The sequence below is a fragment of the Chionomys nivalis genome, chromosome 25, assembly GCF_950005125.1.
Source record: "Chionomys nivalis chromosome 25, mChiNiv1.1, whole genome shotgun sequence".
NCBI classification, from domain to species: Eukaryota; Metazoa; Chordata; class Mammalia; order Rodentia; family Cricetidae; genus Chionomys; species Chionomys nivalis.
The window spans coordinates 8,268,484-8,287,529 of NC_080110.1; the positions used below are offsets into that span (position 1 = coordinate 8,268,484).

The 19,046-nt window shown below is 43.4% G+C and overlaps 1 protein-coding gene across 1 annotated transcript in view; it reads right to left on the minus strand.

The window, feature by feature from the left end:
* Cfap54 (cilia and flagella associated protein 54) overlaps positions 1–19,046 on the minus strand; it is a 255,271-nt gene that overhangs the window by 87,555 nt on the left and 148,670 nt on the right. Inside the window, exons 48-51 of the mRNA XM_057757648.1 lie at positions 14,006–14,059; positions 9,222–9,429; positions 5,657–5,733; positions 1,844–2,013 (exon numbers count right to left, since the gene is read on the minus strand). Of these exons, the coding sequence (XP_057613631.1) occupies positions 1,844–2,013; positions 5,657–5,733; positions 9,222–9,429; positions 14,006–14,059 (509 nt within the window). The remainder of the gene's footprint in view (positions 1–1,843; positions 2,014–5,656; positions 5,734–9,221; positions 9,430–14,005; positions 14,060–19,046) is intronic.

A 19,046-nucleotide genomic window follows, 5' to 3' on the forward strand; every position in this document is an offset into this window, starting at 1 on the left:
TATTTAACATGACTGTAAAGAGTGGTGTGGGACAGTGGTCTGCATTCTGTCAATCATATTTTAAATAAACGCTGATTGGCCAGTAGCCAGGCAGGAAGTATAGGCAGGACAATCAGACAGAAAGTAGAGGCGGGTCAATGAGAACAGGAATATTCTGGAAAGAGGATGCAGTCCCAGCCCAGATACAGAAGAAGCAAGATGTGACTGCCCCACTGAAAAAGGTACTGAGCCATGTGGCTAACATATACTAGAATAATGGACTAATATGTTATAAGAGTTAATACGAAGCCTGAGCTAATGGACCATTCAGTTTATGATTAATGTAGACCTCTGTGTGATTTCTTTGGGACTTAACGATTGCAGGAACTGGGCAGGACAGAAAACTCAGACAACACATGAGCAAGTGGGTGAAGGAGCCCTTGCACCATCAGTTTCTAGACCATGTGTAGAGGTGAGACAGCTAAAGATAGACTCCATGACCAAGAGGAATGAAAGTTCTGACACAACTGTGCAATTAAATAATCAGCTTCTCAGATGATCCAGCCCTCGACCAGGCCTTGGACAGCCCAGCCCTGAACAGTTCAGACGATGCTATTTTTAAAAACTAAAAAATCTTTGTCTTTTTAAAATTTATTGTGTGTGTGTGTCATGTTCAGCAGTGGCTGAAGCAGCCTGAAGAGACCAGAAGAGCGGGATTACAGGTAGCTGTGAGTCACCCCTTCTGGGAGATATGGAATAGTATTCCTAACTGCTGAGCCATCTCTTACACCCCCTTTTATATTTTTATTTGGTGCTTAAGAAAAAATAATACTACAAAGGCTTTATAATTTTTTTTAAAAAATCTTGTTAAAAGTAATCAAAAGTCAGGCATTGTTAATTTGTTCATTTTATATATAATATTAAACATCCTACCTAGTGTGCTTAATAAAGGAATTTCTTTATGGAAAATTGATATGTTCTATATAAAAATGAATTTTAAAACCCTGTGAATAATTAAAACTAAGTATGTCCCTATAGACCTAGGACTTTCCAAAGCTTATAAAATGTGAATATTCAACAAATGAGAATGAACAACTTCCCACAGTCACCAAGTGACAGGGCACCGGGGCTTTCAGAGTCAGTGGTGGGGGACAGAAGGGTGAGAAGGAAGAAGAGTTGAGGGGGTGAAGAAGTTAAGGAAATAAGAAGGTGAGGGAAATGAGAAGTGATGAAGATAAGGGGGGTATGTGGGATGAGTGGGTGAGGGGATGCAAGGGTGAGAGGATGAAGGAGGGGTGAGAGGATGGGGGTGAGGGGTGAGAGGATGGGGGTGAGGGGTGAGAGGATGAGTGAGGGGTGAGAGGATGAGGGAGGGGTGAGAGGAGGGGGGGTGAGAGGATGAGGGAGGGGTGAGAGGATGAGGGAGGGGTGAGAGGATGGGGGTGAGAGGATGAGGGAGGGGTGAGAGGATGGAGGGGTGAGAGGATGAGGGAGGGGTGAGAGGATGAGGGAGGGGTGAGAGGATGGGGGTGAGGGGTGAGAGGATGAAGGAGGGGTGAGAGGATGAAGGAGGGGTGAGAGGTTGAGGGAGGGGTGAGAGGTTGAGGGAGGGGTGAGAAGATGAGGGAGGGTGAGAGGATGGGGGTGAGGGGTGAGAGGATGGGGGTGAGGGGTGAGAGGATGGGGGTGAGGGGTGAGAGGATGAGGGAGGGTGAGAGGATGAGGGTGAGGGGTGAGAGGATGAGGGAGGGATGAGAGGTGAGGGCTTAGAGGATGAGGGAGGGGTGAGAGGATGAGGGGTGAGAAGATGGGGGTGAGAGGATGAAGGACTGAGGTGGCGTTCCTCTTCCCCCAGGGGACTCACCCGTATGCTGCCCGGTGTCTCTGCAGGGCAATGGCTGCTAGCTGCAGTCTGGCCTCCACCAAGATCTCCAGCTCCCCAGCAGAGCACTGGCAGAGGGGCTTATGGCACTGATGCTCCATCTCAGACACCAGGCAGTTCAGCCTGTCTTCAGCCTCTATCAGTAACAGTGACTAAAGAAAGGAGAACACAGTCATGGTCAGAGAACACCACACAGTCACACAGCCAGAGAACACCACAGTTACACACAGAGAACACCTCACAGTCACATACAGTCAGAGAACACCACACAGTCACATACAGTCAGAGAACACCACACAGTCACACACAGTCAGAGAACACCACACAGTCACATACAGTCAGAGAACACCACACAGTCACACACAGTCAGAGAACACCACACAGTCACATACAGTCAGAGAACACCACACAGTCACATACAGTCAGAGAACACCACACAGTCACATACAGTCAGAGAACACCACACAGTCACAGAGCCAGAGAGCACCACACAGTCACATACAGTCAGAGAACACCACACAGTCACACACAGTCAGAGAACACCACACAGTCACATACAGTCAGAGAACACCACACAGTCACAGAGCCAGAGAGCACCACACAGTCACATACAGTCAGAGAACACCACACAGTCACACACAGTCAGAGAACACCACACAGTCACATACAGAGAACACCACACAGTCACACACAGAGAACACCACACAGTCAGAGAACACCACAGTCACACAGCCAGAGAACACCACAATTACATACAGTCAGAGACAAAGTCTCACTCCTGACAGTTTCAGGCTCAGAGAAGTAACAGCAGTTGGGAGACACAGCAGGAAACCTGCGCCCAATCAGCAGAGAAGAGGCCCAGGCAGCAGGTGAAATCTCGACAGCAGAGCTGCCGGAACTCTCCACTCCGCTGGCAGTTCTGTGAAACTGCCCTGACGTCCGCCAGTGCCTTGCGGGGACAATAGAGACAGATGTGCCTGGAGGCCTCCTGTCCCGTGTTGACCAGGTGATCAGTTTAAATGTGATCTTGTTTAAATGTGTGTTTACACTTAAGGACATATCATTCCACATACATTGCTTCATTAACCCTGGGCTCACAGACAAAGGAGCTATCTAGTTCTTTTGTGAACTGAATGAAATTATGTGGCGTCTCTATTTGCTTTGTTTTTTTTTGTTTGTTTGTTTGTTTTGTTTTGTTTTTGTTTTTCGAGACAGGGTTTCTCTGTAGCTTTGGTGCCTGTCCCGGAACTAGCTCTTGTAGACCAGGCTGGCCTCGAACTCCCAGAGATCCACCTGCCTCTGCCTCCCGAGTGCTGGGATTAAAGGCGTGCACCACCACCGCCCGACTCTGTTTGCTTTGTAAGCAAACACAGTGTTTGTCATAAACACTGGGCATCATCTTCATTTTCTGCACGAGGGACATTTTATACAGCAAAACTCATAGACAACAGAAACATGGTAGGGGAAATATAGCATAATTTGGGGATTACTAATGCAGAAAATATGAAGTTAAAACATTTTAAGCATTGACACGGCACTTAGATGTTTGGATTAGAGATGCTCAAGCAGAGAAGTCTATGCAAATATCACAAAAGCCCCCAGAATCTGGCAATTCTGGTTCAGGGTCACTCGACCTGTACTAACAGACCAGAGATGTGTAGAAGGGCCACTTGGTAGTCTGAGAGAGGGAGGAACCCAAGAGTCAGTGCAGAATCTCTTTCACCATGGTTGGCTACGTGCATACTGGGTACATATTCATTTTATAATCATTTTTTGACACACTGAGCATGTCCACAAATGACCACAAAAGTGTGGGTATCACGAGTGGGCTCTTTGAAGTTACAAGCAAATGTCAGCGAGTAGGCTAATCAGCAGGGAGATTCCGAATTGAAGACAGACCGCATCACAAGTTAAATGCTGATTGCCTAATTGGTGATATGGAGGTAATGAGATTTTATGATAGACAACCCATAGTAAACAGAATCAATACGGCAGAAGACGGTCTCTCAAACAACCTGTGTCGCCATGGGCTTTTTGACACTGGAATGAATCTAAGAGCCTCCTCCCTGAGAACTAGCTCTCACAGTACTGTGGGAGGCACCGTGCAAGCTTTGAAAGGAAAGACAGAACCAGCAGACCTACCCAACTCTATGTCTATGAACCACCACAACAACCAGCATGGGAGGATTACCCTAAGTGGGCAGTAGTGGCACCCAAACCTAGGAGGTAACCAACAGCACTTTAATTGAGCTTACGACAGGTTTAGTGAGATGGAAATCGTAGGTGGTACCCGAAATCTAGCAAACTACCCAGGGCTAGTGAACTCATGGGTCTCAGAGGAGAAGCTACCAGAAGGACCACTTTACTAAACCAACACAATAATCCTTAACTACATTCTAAATAGTTGTCCATATGCCCCAGATAAGCACAACTCTCATTCTATATCAAGTAAACTTCTCTTTGTAATAGACAGAAACCACTAACGGAAAACCACAACCAAGTCAAAATGCAGAGTTGCCTGCTTTTTGAACCCAGTCCCAAAGGAAACACCTACAATACAACTCCTGCACTCAAGACCCAGGGGACATGAAGAGGAGACTGTAAAAGCCAGAGGACCTGTTACTAAGGTACTGTGAGATTATATCTTTTGGAAATATCAGAGAAGCTACCAGCATGAAGTCTCATCAATATGGCAGCCTAAATGAGACCTGAAGAAGGAAAACATCACTGGTAGGCGAGGGAAAGCTCACACACTTTATCTCTACACAAAGAACTACAGGTGACTATGGAATGCTGGGAGTGGGAGATCACCTTCCTCAGGGAAGAGCACACCAACTGGTTATCCAACACCGAAGATTAGCTCTGAAACCATAACATACAAGTAACATGGTACAGACAGATCAGGTTGTATTTACATATTTAGGAATATATATATATATATATATATATATATATATATATATACACACACACACACATATACAACAACAATTAAAGAAAAAGAGGTCATGAATTTGAAAGAGAGAAAGCTGGGGATGTGTATGAGGGGGTTTGAAAGGAACAGCGGGGAGGGGAAATGATGGAATCATAGAAAAGAAATAGATACTGAAAAGTTTGCATGTACAAAGCAAGGACTATCATAGGTAATTTAGTGTAATGGTTAGACCATGAACCTTTTAAACAAATTAAAAAAATAGATTTGATTCCCAGATCTATATATTATTTGAATGGAATTAGTAAATTTCATATATTGTCTAAACCTTAGGGTTTTTTGTTTTTGTTCTATGTGTGTGTTGTTGCTGCTGTTTATTTTTCAAGACAGGGTCTCTGTGTAGCTCTGGCAGTCCTGGAACTCACTCTGTAGACCAGGCTAGCCTTGAATTTACAGAAATTCACCTGCCTCTGCCTCCCAAGTGATGGGATTAAAGGCATTCTCCACCATCAGCTGGCAACCTTACTTGTTTTCTATTTTGTTTTGTTTTGTTTTGTTTTGTTTTGGGGGGTGTTCAAGACAGGGTTTGGGGTCTGTCCTGGAACTAGCTATTGTAGACAAGGCTGGCCTCAAACTCACAAAGATTCACCTGCCTCTGCCACCCAAGTGCTGGGATTAGTGGCATGTGCCACTAACGCCCGACTTGTTTTGTTTTTTATGAAACACATTGAAGTAAAAATGATTAATACCTACATCAGAGAAGTATGATAATTAAACCACCATGCAAAATTCCTGTTGTGTAGTGAGCATTTTGATAAATGATTTACCATGGTTTGTGGAAGAAATGAAACATTAAGGCTTACCTTTATCATGCTAAGAGTGTAGTCATCTCTAAATCTTGACAGTTGACAATGTGAATTTTCATCTTTTGTGTAAAAATCTAAAGACATGAAAGTTTTTTAGAAATATCAAGGATCAGTGGTTAGTTTAAATAGCACTTATATTTGTTAAAATCTATAATTCATGGAATGTATCAATAAATATAATTAGACAAGATCAACAGTGAACATTAGAAACGCATATGTATATCAACATTCCCTAAATAAACCTTAGAATGCTGGTCCTTATTTTTGTCACAAATCAAACAGCTCAGAAAAGGTCTTTTGCATACTGAATGGTGTTACTCGGGCTACCAATTTCTGATATAGAAGTGTGGTTCCTTCTCCTGATCTTTCAAAAATTTCTAACACTTCAAATATTTGAAAAAAAAAACTCCCTTGGAAGCTCTCTTAATTAGGGTTTTATTGCTGTGAAGAGACACCATGACCACAGCAAATCTTATAAAGGAAAGCATTTCATTGAGGTGGTTTACAGTTTCAGAGAGTTGGTCCATTATCATCATAGCGAGAAGCATGGCGGCATGCAGGCAGATGTGGTGCTGGAGAAGGAGCTGAGAGTTCTACATCCGGAAACACAGGCAGCCAAAGGAAACTGCTGTGCTGGGTATGATTTAAGCATATAAAACCTGAAAGCCCACCTTCACAGTGACACACTTCCTCCAACAAGATCACACCTATGCCAACGAAGTCACACCTCCCGATAATGCAGCTCCCTATGGGCCAAGTATTCAAACAGGTGAGTCTATGGGGCCATTCCTGTTCAAGCCAGCACAGTAGCCTTGGTTCTGTTGAGATGCAGAAGCTCTTGCTATAACAGCCGAGAGTGGGACCTTCTGGAGTAGCAGGTCTATTCAAGCAGTGTATTTCCGAAATTCCTCATCTACAGCAAGTCCGCCCTTATTCTGAAGCAGGATTCAGATCAAAATCTTTGCTTGTGTCAGTCATTCCACTGAATAATCACAAGTCACTACACACAGCTACAGAGCCTTATCTGCCTATAAACTTGACAAACAGAAAGAATGGTTGTAGAATCAAAGGGAACTTGGCACTTGCAGTGATATTTCATTTGTATGTTAATAAATAAAGCTTGCCTGAAGTTCAGAGAGTAAAACAGCCACCCTGGGCAGCCTTACAGACCAGGCAGTGAGGACACACACCTTTAATCCCAGTAGCCACACTAGTTTGTCATAGAAACCGGGCGGTAGTGGCGCATGCCTTTAATCCCAGCCCTACAGAGGAATATAAAGACGGGAGGAGACAGCTCTCAGACACAGTCTCATTCTGAGATTCCTGGAGGCAGGATCGCCGTTTCGGACTGAAGTAGAGGTAAGAGCCAGTGGCTGGCTGTTTTACTTTACTGACCTTCAAGTTGAACCCCAATTTCTGTCTCTGGGTTTTTATTATTTGCGCTACAGGCACTGATTTTCTCTTCCAGTTCCAATCTCCTTACTGTTTCCTTAAAACAGGAGACTCTGGTCTTAGGGGTTAGCTGAGTAAAAGGACTGGATTAAGGCTTTTTTTCTCAGGAAAAAAAAAAGAGATTAAGAGAGATCAAATTCGAGCATGAGACTACAAGGAGCTCTCAGAACTCACTCAATGGGGAAACTGTTTTTAAAATGTCTTATACTCTCTGGGAAAGCATGCTACGGCATACAGGAAATGGGAAAATCAACTTAACAATCTCAGTTATAGTAGAGGGTACAGCACAAGTCACAAGAGCCATGGTGGCTGTAACCCAATGGCAGAACAGAGTATATGTCAGAGCGTACAGTTCACATCACAGAAAGCCAGAAGCGGCTAGGGAGGGTCCAGAGACTAGACATACCCTTTAAGTCAGGCTCTCAGAGCCCGGCTTCCTACAGCTAGGCCTCACCTCTTAATGTCTCCACTGTTTCCCAATAACACTATCACATTGCACATCCATCTATAGATTAATTCAGCATCTAGGTCAAAGCCCCATGATCCAATTACTGCCAGAAAGCTCTGCCTGTGAGCATCACTGCTTTGGGAACGAAGGTTTTAGCTGGTGAGCCTGGTGGGGAGGAGACTTCGTATCCAAACCAAAGCAATAAGAAATTACTATGAACAGAGACAGGTCATCACAGTAGATAACCTAAAAGAAACAAACCCTTAGAAATACACAACTTACCAAGACTGAGCTGTGATCAAACGAGTATCTCGAGGTACCAAACGTTCATAAAAAGATTAAATCAAAGAACAAAGGCAAATTCTCCTAAGAAATCTTGAGTAAAACCTACAAATCTAGAGCTGAGGAGATGGCTCGGTCAGTAAACAACACATGAGCACAAGATCAAACTAAGTTTGACCCCAGGACCTCAGAAAAAGCCAGATGTGCAAGTCCACACTTTGTAATTCCCATATAGGCAGGTGGAAACAGAAGGATCCCTGAGGCTTGCTGGCCAGTCGGACTACCCAAATTATCAAATTTCAGGTCCCAGTGAGAGACCTTATCTCCAAATATAAGGCAGACAGCTCCCAAGGAACCCTGGTCTCCACAGACAAGAGCCTACACATGTGCTCACACTCATGAAAACACTCACATGTATACCACATGTGCATACACAATACAAAGCTAAGGTCATCACACTCCTTGGTTTTAAAATATATTAAAAATCTATAAGAAGTATGGTATTATCACCTCCATTCACTTACACCCACACTCATTCGTGTTCCTATAAACATGAAAATATGCAAAGTAGTTACACTACACACACACACCACCAACCAAACACAAGATACAAATAAAACCCACAGTTCAACAGCATATGAAATAGTAGATAACTTTTATTTATCAAGATCAAAAAAATTAAGATAGTATATTTCAGAAGCACACACACACTTGATAGTCAACAAGCCCCACCCAGTGGTGTCTGTCATAGGAACAGACACTGTCAGACGGATCGGTATCACTGTGATGTGGCTCTGTGGAGACAGCGCATGAATTTCAACAGGGTACTGCTTCAATCTACCATGGAATGTCCACAGCACAAACTAGTAAACAGATGCAGTGAATCAAAGCAAGACAGTTGTCCTAGAATGGCTTCAGGGAAATCATTTAAAAGGTGTGTTTATTTTTACTATGCCTGCATGTCTATCTGTGTGCAGGACCCAGATGAGAGCTGCAGAGCCCCAAAACTGGAGTTGTAAGAGGTTGGATTCTGGGAACCAAACCTGGGTCCTCTAAAAGAGCATCAAATGCCCTTAACTGCTAGGCAATCTCTCCAGCTATGCATTTTGTTTTACATAAGATATGCAAGATGCAAAAAAAATGCGAACACTCTATTCTATAAAACATTGGCAAGCGCTATTTTAAATATTCATCATATTCCTATGGATATGTATAGATGGACAGATAAATATGTATGTACTTGTACCGAGACATAAACATATATGTGCCATAGGACCTCAGGGGGAAATATATGCTCAAATATTCAAATGGATTATTGGGAGTGGGGTGGTTAGTGGCTGAGAAAACAAGAAAAACATAAAAATGAAAACAAAAGCTCACCTTTCAGGTTTGGGGTGACGGGTTTGTTCTTCTCAATGGCAACTGTGTGGTACAGTGTTTTGGGGAAATTATCCGGGATACAGTTTATCGTCGCAGCCAAACTGATGAAGAAATGGGCCTTGGCAAAATTAAATTTGTTTAAGAGGTGTTGCTGGCCAAGAGTAACCAGGGTGAGAGGCAAGCCTCTGTTGATCAAATCTTCCAGCGCCTACAAGTGAGAAGGGGAAAGGGTCGGGTTAGTTAAACATCATCTCACATCTTAGTGTCGCCCCTGTTTCGTCTTTCTGATCGGATGTCAGGTGAAGGATTAGACACGATATTTCCATAACTGGCAGAACCACTCCAGCTCCTCAACTCACACCCTGCCCTGCCACATAATGGGAGAGCAAACCTGGGGTTGGAGTGAGGGAACAGACTTCTTACCAGCTTAGGGAGAATGAAGAGTTTGACAGTTACTGTGAGCACAGACTGGACAAGAACAGGAAAACAGCCTCCCTACCCAGCTTAGCACCCACGGTCGACCACGCCCTTTTCCAGCCCCTCTCCATCTCATCCCTGCCTCCTTTGTAACCAGGACTCTAAAGTTCCCTTGATGGCCTGCAGTGGAAGGGGGCAGATGAAAATCGCATTGACAGAGAATGGTCCTTGGGCAGCAATCAGGCTGCCTGTCTACTCGTGATCCACTGGGACATTCCACACCCTCTTCTCTTCTAAATTCTAATCACCGTCTCCTTCTCCCCATCTACAGAGGGTTGAAAATGTGTCTGTATCATTGACTGTCTGACGTTTGTTTGACAGACACCAAAATAAAACCTGGCACACAGCAAACTCAACAGATTAAAAAGATCTCTTTAAAGTTGGAGGCAAGTGAGGTAAGGTTCTGGGAGTAAAGGTGTAGGCTACCAATCCTGGGGACCTCCAGAACCTACACAGTAATGAAAACCAACTCCTGGAAGCTGTCTTCTGGCCCCCATGGGCACACTGTGGTATGTGCCCACCTACCCAAATAAATAACAGAACGTAAAACATGAAAGTAAAGCGAAACCTAAGTGGATCCGACCACACTTTGGCTTGAAGCTCTCCAACAGCCCCCATTTCACTCAGATAAGAGCCCATGCAACAATGTCCCTACAAGGCTTTTCAGTTTGGCCTCTCTGAGCCTATGTGCTACCCCTCACCATCCATACAACTCTCTCCGCACTAGCCAGGATAGCTATCACCAATCCAAGCAAGTTTTCTTTAAGACCTCTGCACTTGTCCCTGTTTCTAGATTATTCTTTGTGAAGTTGCACGAGTCCCATCCATGTTTAAGTAAAGAGGCACTTGCTCACCCCAAGTGATTTTACACTTACTACAGTGCTTCCAATCCCTTTTGCACACCCAAGGAAGGCTGGGTCTGTCCCAGTACACAGGGTGAGCTGCTTCTTCGTTTTTATGGCGTTTATTTTTGCTAGCCATGCCCATTAAAGTGTAAGCTCTATAAGGACTTGGTGTCGGCCTATGATGCTACCTGACTGTGTTGCTGGCCATAGAACAGTACCTTGGATGCGACAGACAGTCATTTTTGAGCTGATATAGGAAGAAGATGCTGGGGCTATCTACCTAGTCTAGAAAAGAGAGAAACTACTTGCCTTACCTGAACAAGAAAAACAATTTCCCATCATTTGGAAGAATTGGGAGCAACAGTGACAGGCGTTGGCAGGTTGGGTTGCCTGGTCTCTGTTCCTCCTTTCTTAAACTATTCTGTGGGTTGAAGGCATTGTGTACGGGAGAGCAGATGCAGAACACCCACTGGGCCAGAGGTGCAGACCAAGCGTGGCACCAGGAAAATCACTATTGCTTCCTATCCAGAGAAGAAACTACAGACTGGCCGGGGGTAAGGAGAGAGAGGCCATTTCTCTTCTTTTCCCTCCTCAGCAAACTGATTTAATGAGCCTTGACAATTAGACACAAACACTTGAGGATCAAAGGAAGATTAATTAGTAATGCTATTTAACACTCCTCTCTCTCCCTCTATACAGAAAATGCAAAGTGTAATCTGAAGAGTCTTAAGCAGGCCAACAGTACTGTTTTAATTAATTAGCTAATAGAAATTGGGTTTCCATTATGCTGTCAGTGTCTTTTTGAGTAAAAAGAAATGATCAGACAGACACTCTTTTCAGACCAAACACTGCTCCGTTGGAAATGTGTTCTTAGGGTAGCCTGGCATTTGTGACAAGACAGAGAGAAATATTCCCCAGTTCCCCAAGGTCTGGGAACACCTAAACATGGATATGAATCTTTATCTTCCTAATACCAGTTCTTTCATTTCAGACAGTTTGCTTATGAATTAAAATAAAATCTTAGGGAAAAATATTGAATGATATGAAACATAATCCAAAGTGGACTTTATGGGATAAAATGCACAACAATAGGAAAGTAAGAAGGTTACATTTAACAAAGAGAAGCTCTGTGCTTTATCAAAATTAAGGAAAAATAAAGGTTTAAGGAAAATAACTTTTGAGTTACTTTAAAAATCAATAAAATATAATAAATGAAGTATGAGCTACTTTCGATGCTATGACAAAATGCCTGAAGAGGCAGCTTCACATAGGAAGGGTTTATCCCACCCCACAACAGGGAAAGTGCTGCAGGAGGGGCAGGAAGCAACCCCAGTCAGGAAGCAGAGAGTTGAACGCTGGGATTCAGCTGGCTCCCCCCTCCTTTTTTTAATATACAAAGCCAGTGCCAGCTGGACAATGCTCAGCATGCTGCCTGCTCCCTTGGCCCCAGTTACAGCAGACTGTGTGGGCTGGGGGCTGACCCTGAGGAAACCTCTCCTAGGTGAATGCGCAGGGCTGGCAGCCTCTTGGTAGCACTGTGAGGTAAGCTCTTCCCTCATAACTTTCCCTCTCTGCTTTGGTTGGCAGGCTCTTGCCTTCAGGGCTCTTCTGAGTTCCCATCCTATAGCACAAGGTATCCCTTTAGTGTGCTAATTTCTCCACACATGATGCTGTTCTGTCTACAACAATCATTGGAGCGACTTTAAATGCTCACCCTCCATTCTGTGACAAACTTTATCTTCCCACCTTTCTGTTCCATTCGCTACCCAGACTCTCTGCAATTCTAAGGAAAAGCAGTCAGCTTTACCCTTGCCACAACACAAGGCCAGCCTGTCTTGAATATTCCTCTGCCAAATAAAGTCTTGCGTTGCTTTTGAGTTCAGATCAATCAAGCTGTCAGGGCATGGGCAGAACACTATCAGACTCTTTGCCAGAAGGTAACATGAATGGCTTCTAATATATTTCCCAGTAGAGTCTGCGGTCCCCTCTGAAATGGCATGAACCCACAAATTTCTGGCTTTCTGCTTTTCCAAAACTCCCACTAGAATGGATCACTAAGCTCTAAACACAATGTCCTAGGGCCTTTCTAGCCTGAAACTTCAAACTCTACTACCTTGGTCCTGCAAACGGCTTCCAATGGCCTAAGTGCCACGTGGTTGGGCTTTAGCCGCACTGACCCCACTTCTGGGACAATTTTTTTGTATTAGCTACTATACTCGTGGCTGTGGCAAAATACCTCGGAAAAGCAAATTAAGAAGAGTCTATTTGGGCCACAGTTTGAGGGTACGGTCCTTCTTATCAAGGAGGGAACGGCAGTAGAGGATGGCTCGCCACGCTACATCTACGGCACGAAGAAACACCAACACCGATGTGGGGCATTTATATAAATACTTGTTCTTTTTCATTCAGTCCAAGAGCCGGGGCCATGTATGATGCTGATCACATTCGGAGTGGGTCTTCCCTCTGTAGTTAAGCCTTTCTGGAAAGAGCCTGTTAGACACACCCAAAGGGCTGTTTCCATGGGGATTCTAAATCCAGTCTTGTTGACAAGGAACATTAATCAGCTTAATTAAAGACAATGCTGTTTGATACCACCAATCAATCGATCAATCAATCAACCCTCCATATATCTATCTGTCCTCATTAACCACTCCTAGATGAATAGACTCACGTCTTCTCTGTCACCAGCACCTCCCTTACCCTTGTGACAATGGCTGTCCTCAAATGCCTTCTATGTGAACACTTTAAGGTACTAATCACATCATTATGTTTTTATTAACTTGTTTTTTAAAATATTTAAATGTCACTATGAAATCAAATGCTTAAACACCAATTGTTTGATGGTTGACAGGTGTTAATAGACAATTTCATCCTCATTATGCAAAAAAATTTGGGGGAAATCAGAGGAGCTGCATATAAAAATGTTACAATGACACCCCTGTAACTGGCGCACAGTCCTGGAACTGAGAAGAAAGGGCACAAGTAGCAGCCATATTGGACACGTGGGCTGCTCCAAACATGTGGCTGCTCCAAAAGAAGTCTTTTAGTTACAGTGGGAGTCAGTTGTTCCCGTTTAGGTAACTGAGACATTTGGATAGGAAAGCCAGAGATTCATGGCTGAACAAGCCAACTGAACACACCTGGATCTAGAAGTCCAGGCAGTCACTGCTAGTTACTGGCCTGGATGTCAAGTTAGTTTGATACAATTCTAACTTTAGCCTCAGAATTTTGTGATCAAAACCCTATTATCAGATGTTAAAAAGAGGAAGATTGGGAGTTCAAGGATATCCTTGGCTACCCAGTGAGTTTAAGGGCAGCCTGGGCTATAAGAGATCTTGTCAACAACAGATAGGAGGGAGGGAGGAGAAACTACAGGTAGAGCAGGATTTCAAAATCAGAAATTGTACTTGCCAAACAGGGTGAAATGACTCGAAACACTTCCACATTAAATATTGTTATTACCTGTAAGTTGTCTTTATTGGTAAGAGGTTTTCCAGAGTCAAATGATTGAGTTATCTGTCAAAAATACAAAATATTAATAGCAGAATCCATATTTATTTGAGCATTCTTTTAAATGGAACTATTAATGTATCCTAAAATCATTTAAGCACCATTTTGTTGTCAAAGTAATACATTATCTTGTCAGAAATATTAGTATAAAAAACCCTAAAAATTGTACATAAGTCAACTTCTTTTAGGCACTAAGCTTCAGTATTCTGTCTTTCCTGTTCTTCTCTTGCTGGTTATTTTTAAAATTATATACTCACTTCTATTCTGTTTTCACCAACAATTGCCTACTTTTATTCCTACAAAACTGGGTTACTTGCCTACCTCAGTCTAGAAGGTATTAATGATATAGTATAAGAACTAAATTTCTTTGCCATTGCATGTTACCTAGTGCGGCCATTCTCCATCCTTACATCACCAACCAGCCTTAGGTCAAATATTACTGGTGGACATTTTGTCTACATTTTGATTATTGCCTTTGGACTGAATCTTAGAAGGAGTTCTGGGTCAGAAGACAAGGATATCTTGAGGAAATGGAAGCGGCTGGGTTCAGTTTCCAAGCCCATTCATATCACGTGACCACACTTCCCATAGTCTCAAGCAATACTCTCCCTTTTAAAACTGTGCAAAAAAAAAAAAAAAAAAACCTATGCCGTGTTGGGGAGAACTTGAACACTTATTTAGAACGACTATGGTTCTCTTCCTTTCTGTGTGGGAATCTTGTGTTTTGTGGTTGGCTCTAATTGTTCTGGCTCAAGGGAAACAGTTATTCCCACAGGAAATGTAGTATAATGGAACAGAACGTGTCTGACCATCTTTTTGAAAAGACAGATCTTCATAGGAGACAAAACTGATCCGCCTCTCCTACCTCCACAGTCTTCAGGAAGTGTGCTACAGCTTCCAGGGATAGAGAAGCCACTTATATGCCCGTGGTGTCCTAGCTCAAGATCCCATGTCTCTTGGCCTGAGGACATTCAGAAGAGCGCAGCGACTCAGGGCATTCATGTCCCACCAGTCCGAGGAGCCTGGGGCAGTGATATTTTCACTAATGCTCTTGGACCGTTTGTTTTATCCTCCTATTGCTGTGGGCTCCTTCTTACTCAGCATACATTCTGAAATCCCCTCCCAAACACACTGCTCACCCCCAAATCCTTCTTTCTAGATGCCCAAGCCAAACTATCTTAGCTTTCATTGTCAACCGGCATGGGTACCACAGAATTCCCCTCTGAAGTACTCTTTATTCTCTAGGGACACTGAAAAACTAATGACCCCAAAAAGGGAGCTCTTCCTTGATATAAATGACGGGCTTCATAATAGGACTTTCTTTAGTCACAAGAGGGGAATCTTGATACAAACATACGGTAAAATATAGAACTTTTTAAAGTGCTCTGAGGAGTCGAACTGTAATCTGTAAGTTTTTTTTTTTCAGCTACTTCCTTTGCAAGTGAAACCAAATTCATTAAACCCTTCTTTAAATAACTGGCCCGCAGCCTAATAACATTGGCACCTATTTTAATTATAAACCCTGAAAGCATTTTCTCTTTTAATTACACTTTTAAATCCCCAATTGAAGGTGGAAAGCTGCAAATTAACTCTGAGAATACAAAATCTGAAGTCAGACTCCACCGGGAGATGATTCACCTACACATTTATCTTATGAAAGTTCCTGAAGAAAAATGAAGTTTGGGATGCTCATGTCAAAAATGGTTCCTGAATTCTTTGCTGTTGTCTGTTTTCTTGATGGAAATGACCACTGAAAACTTGTTTCTCAGTCCATGCGCATGGTTTCTGTGTTTATCTTTTCTTCCAGGACTGTACACTTAGATGGCCCTAAAAACATTTCTTTCGGCTCCTGTTTTCCGTTGTCTGCCTCCATTCCCAGATTATTTCAAGACAGCATCCACTAATCCTGTATCTTAGTTAGGGTTTTAGTTGCTACAGCTGTGATGAGACACCATGACCAAAAGCAACTTGGGGAAGAAAGGGTTGGTTTGGCTTCATTTCTACATCGCGGGTGATCAACAAAGGAAGTCAGGACAGGAACTCAAACAGGGCAGGAATCTGGAGGTAGGCGCTGATACAGAAGCCGTGGAGGAGTGCTGCTTCCTGGCTTGCTCTCATGGTTTGCTCAGCTTTCCTTCATATAGAACCCAGGACCACCAATCCAAATGGTCTTGGTCCTCCCACATCAATCACCAAGAAAATGCTCCACAGGCCTGCTGTGGCCTGCTCTTACAGATGCATTGGCTCAGCTGGATCTTCCTCTTTTCCGACACCTCTAGCGCGTATCACATTGGCATGAAACTAGCCAGTACAGACTATTATTTTAAACCTTGGGGTTAAAACTCCCAACTTCACATATGCAACCCCAGATGCTCCCCTGGATTCTAGACATTGCTACCCTACACTATGGATGCTACCCACCTAGCTGTCTGTGGATCTTATACGCAGCTTGTTCAGCTCCTCCTCCACAGTTTATGAAAACTACCTGCCGACTGCTCAGACTGAACACTCTGAGTCCTCCTTGACTTGTGCTCTTAGAATTCCACCTCCAAACACCAGTCTAATGCTGCCAGCTCTTCCCTCACAATCTGCACAGCAGTAGACCGCTGCTCCCTCCTCTCCGTGACTATCACCCCAATAATCACTGTGTCATGATCACATCACCTGGTCCCTGAGTCCTCCCCTCCTCCTCTCTCCTACAACCTCACTGGGCCTATGTGGTCCTCCCCAATGATATCTCACAAGCATCTTCCCTAAGGCCTTTGTCATACAATGATTTGTGCCTGGAAGGTCATCCCCCAGATCGCTGCTTGGGTCACATCCTTCACAAGTTGCTGCTGAGAAAAACCTTCCCAGTAATGACAGCTTTCACTCCATGCCCAGAACACTGCCTGGGTTCAGTAAGCACTCAAGAAACAGTCAGAATCTATTGAACTATAATTTTAATACCAAAGGACAGGTTGTTTATAATAAGAAAATACTGTTGACTGGGAGGCAAGCAAGAAAATAGTACTAACTTCATCCTGACAAGAGGATAAATTCATTTACATCACAGGAGAGGGTGAAGAGCCAAATTACTTATTTCCTGATAGGTACTGTGCTGGGTAATTTATTTCAGTTTGGCACAAGCTTGGGTCATCAAAGAGAAGGGATCCTCAGTTGAGAAAATGCCTCCAAAAGTTGGGCTGTGGGTAAACCTGTACAACATTTCCTTAGTTACTGATTGACATGGGAGGGCCCAGCCCTTTGTGGGTGGTGCCACTCCTGAATTAGTGGTCCTGGGTTCTATAAGAAAGCCATGAAGAGCAAGCCAGTAAGCAGCATGCCTCCATGGCCTCTGCATCAGCTCCTGCCTTAAGGCTCCTGTCTTGTTTGAGTTCCTGTCCTGCTTTTCTTCAGTGACTAACTATGATGTGGTAGAGTTAGCCAAATGAACCCTTTCCTCCCCAAGTTGCTTTTGGTCATGGTGTTTCATCACAGCAATAGTAACTAACTAGGAGAGGTAAATCATAGGCAGGTAGGCAGGTATACATCTACACATACACCATATACACCAAACACTATATATAATGTATACATTATAAGGATATATACAGATATGTGTATATCCATATGTATTCATATTGTTTAATGACAATGCCTAGTAAGATGTTCTATATATAACTTCATAGTTTCGTGAAGCTCAGGCTGGCTTCACACTTGCCAAGGACGACCTTAAATGTACAGGGATTATAGGTATGTACAGCCAGACTCCGTTTTTATTTTGTTATTTAAAAAAAAAAAAAAAACTTCAGAGTGGGACATTGAACCCAGAGCTTTATGTATCCTGGGCAATCAACTGAACTCCCTCCCCAGTCCCACAATCACCCTCATGTTTCCAGTGTTCCAGATCCACCCCAGGTCCTCACGTGTGCTAAAAGAGCTGTTCTGCTATAGTGCTACGCCCAAGCCTCTATTATAACAAATAACAGCACTGTAGCAGTTGTAAGGAGTACGAGCAGATGCAACTCATACATGTGATGCCAGCTTACATGGGTGATTCTCAGGACTTCAGTTCATTTTGTTGATTCCTTCAGGCCCTCTAAAGTTGAGTCCAGCTTCTTCCTACGTGTGTCTGTCTGTCTCATGCTCACACATACCATCTCCCCTGGAGAGTGACCTGCTATTTCTGCGTGTATGTGTGTATGATGGGTGTGTGCAGCATGTGTCTGTATGTGCACATGTGGAGGCCAGACTAGGATGCCAGGCATCTTCCTCTACTGTGTATTTCTTTGAGACAGGCCCTCTTACCAACTTAGAGGACTTCCGGTGGGCTGGCTGGCTAACGTGCTCTTGGGGTCCAAGGCTGGGGATACAGGCATGTGCAGTCAAGCCCAGGGTTTTATGGTGGTGTGGCAATTTGAACTCTGGGCCTCATGATTCCTGAACAAGTGCTCTTCCCCACCAAAACATCTTCCAAGCTCCTTAGTAGATTTCTTAATTTTTTAATGTATGAACTGATTATAAATAATTTTTTCATATACTATATTCTGAACACGGTTTTCCTTCCTCCATCTCCTCCTAGATTGTTCCTGCCTCCCTATCCAACCAATTCCATGTTCCCCCCCACCTTTAGAAGACAAACTTGCTTTATTGCTAGTTTTCTGTTTTAAATGTATATGCACAAGTGATGAAATTGCTACTTATAATGAAATCAAAATTCTCATCAGCATCTGCCTAAAGCAAGGTCACCCAGCGAGTCCCAGATCACCAGGAAAACTAAAGCAGAAGGAAATAACAACTCACTCGGATTTAATTTATGTTCTCGCTGTAAACTCAGTACTCATCTTCAAGGATGCTTCAATTAGCCAGTTTACAAATACAAATTAAGCAACCCAGGTAAAACTATCTTCTAAAATCAAAATAGATTATGCAAAATGGAGACTGTTCTTCTCTCAGAGAAATCACAGAACACTGAAAGGAGAGAGAGAGCATGGGGGCTGTGCCAGGCTGG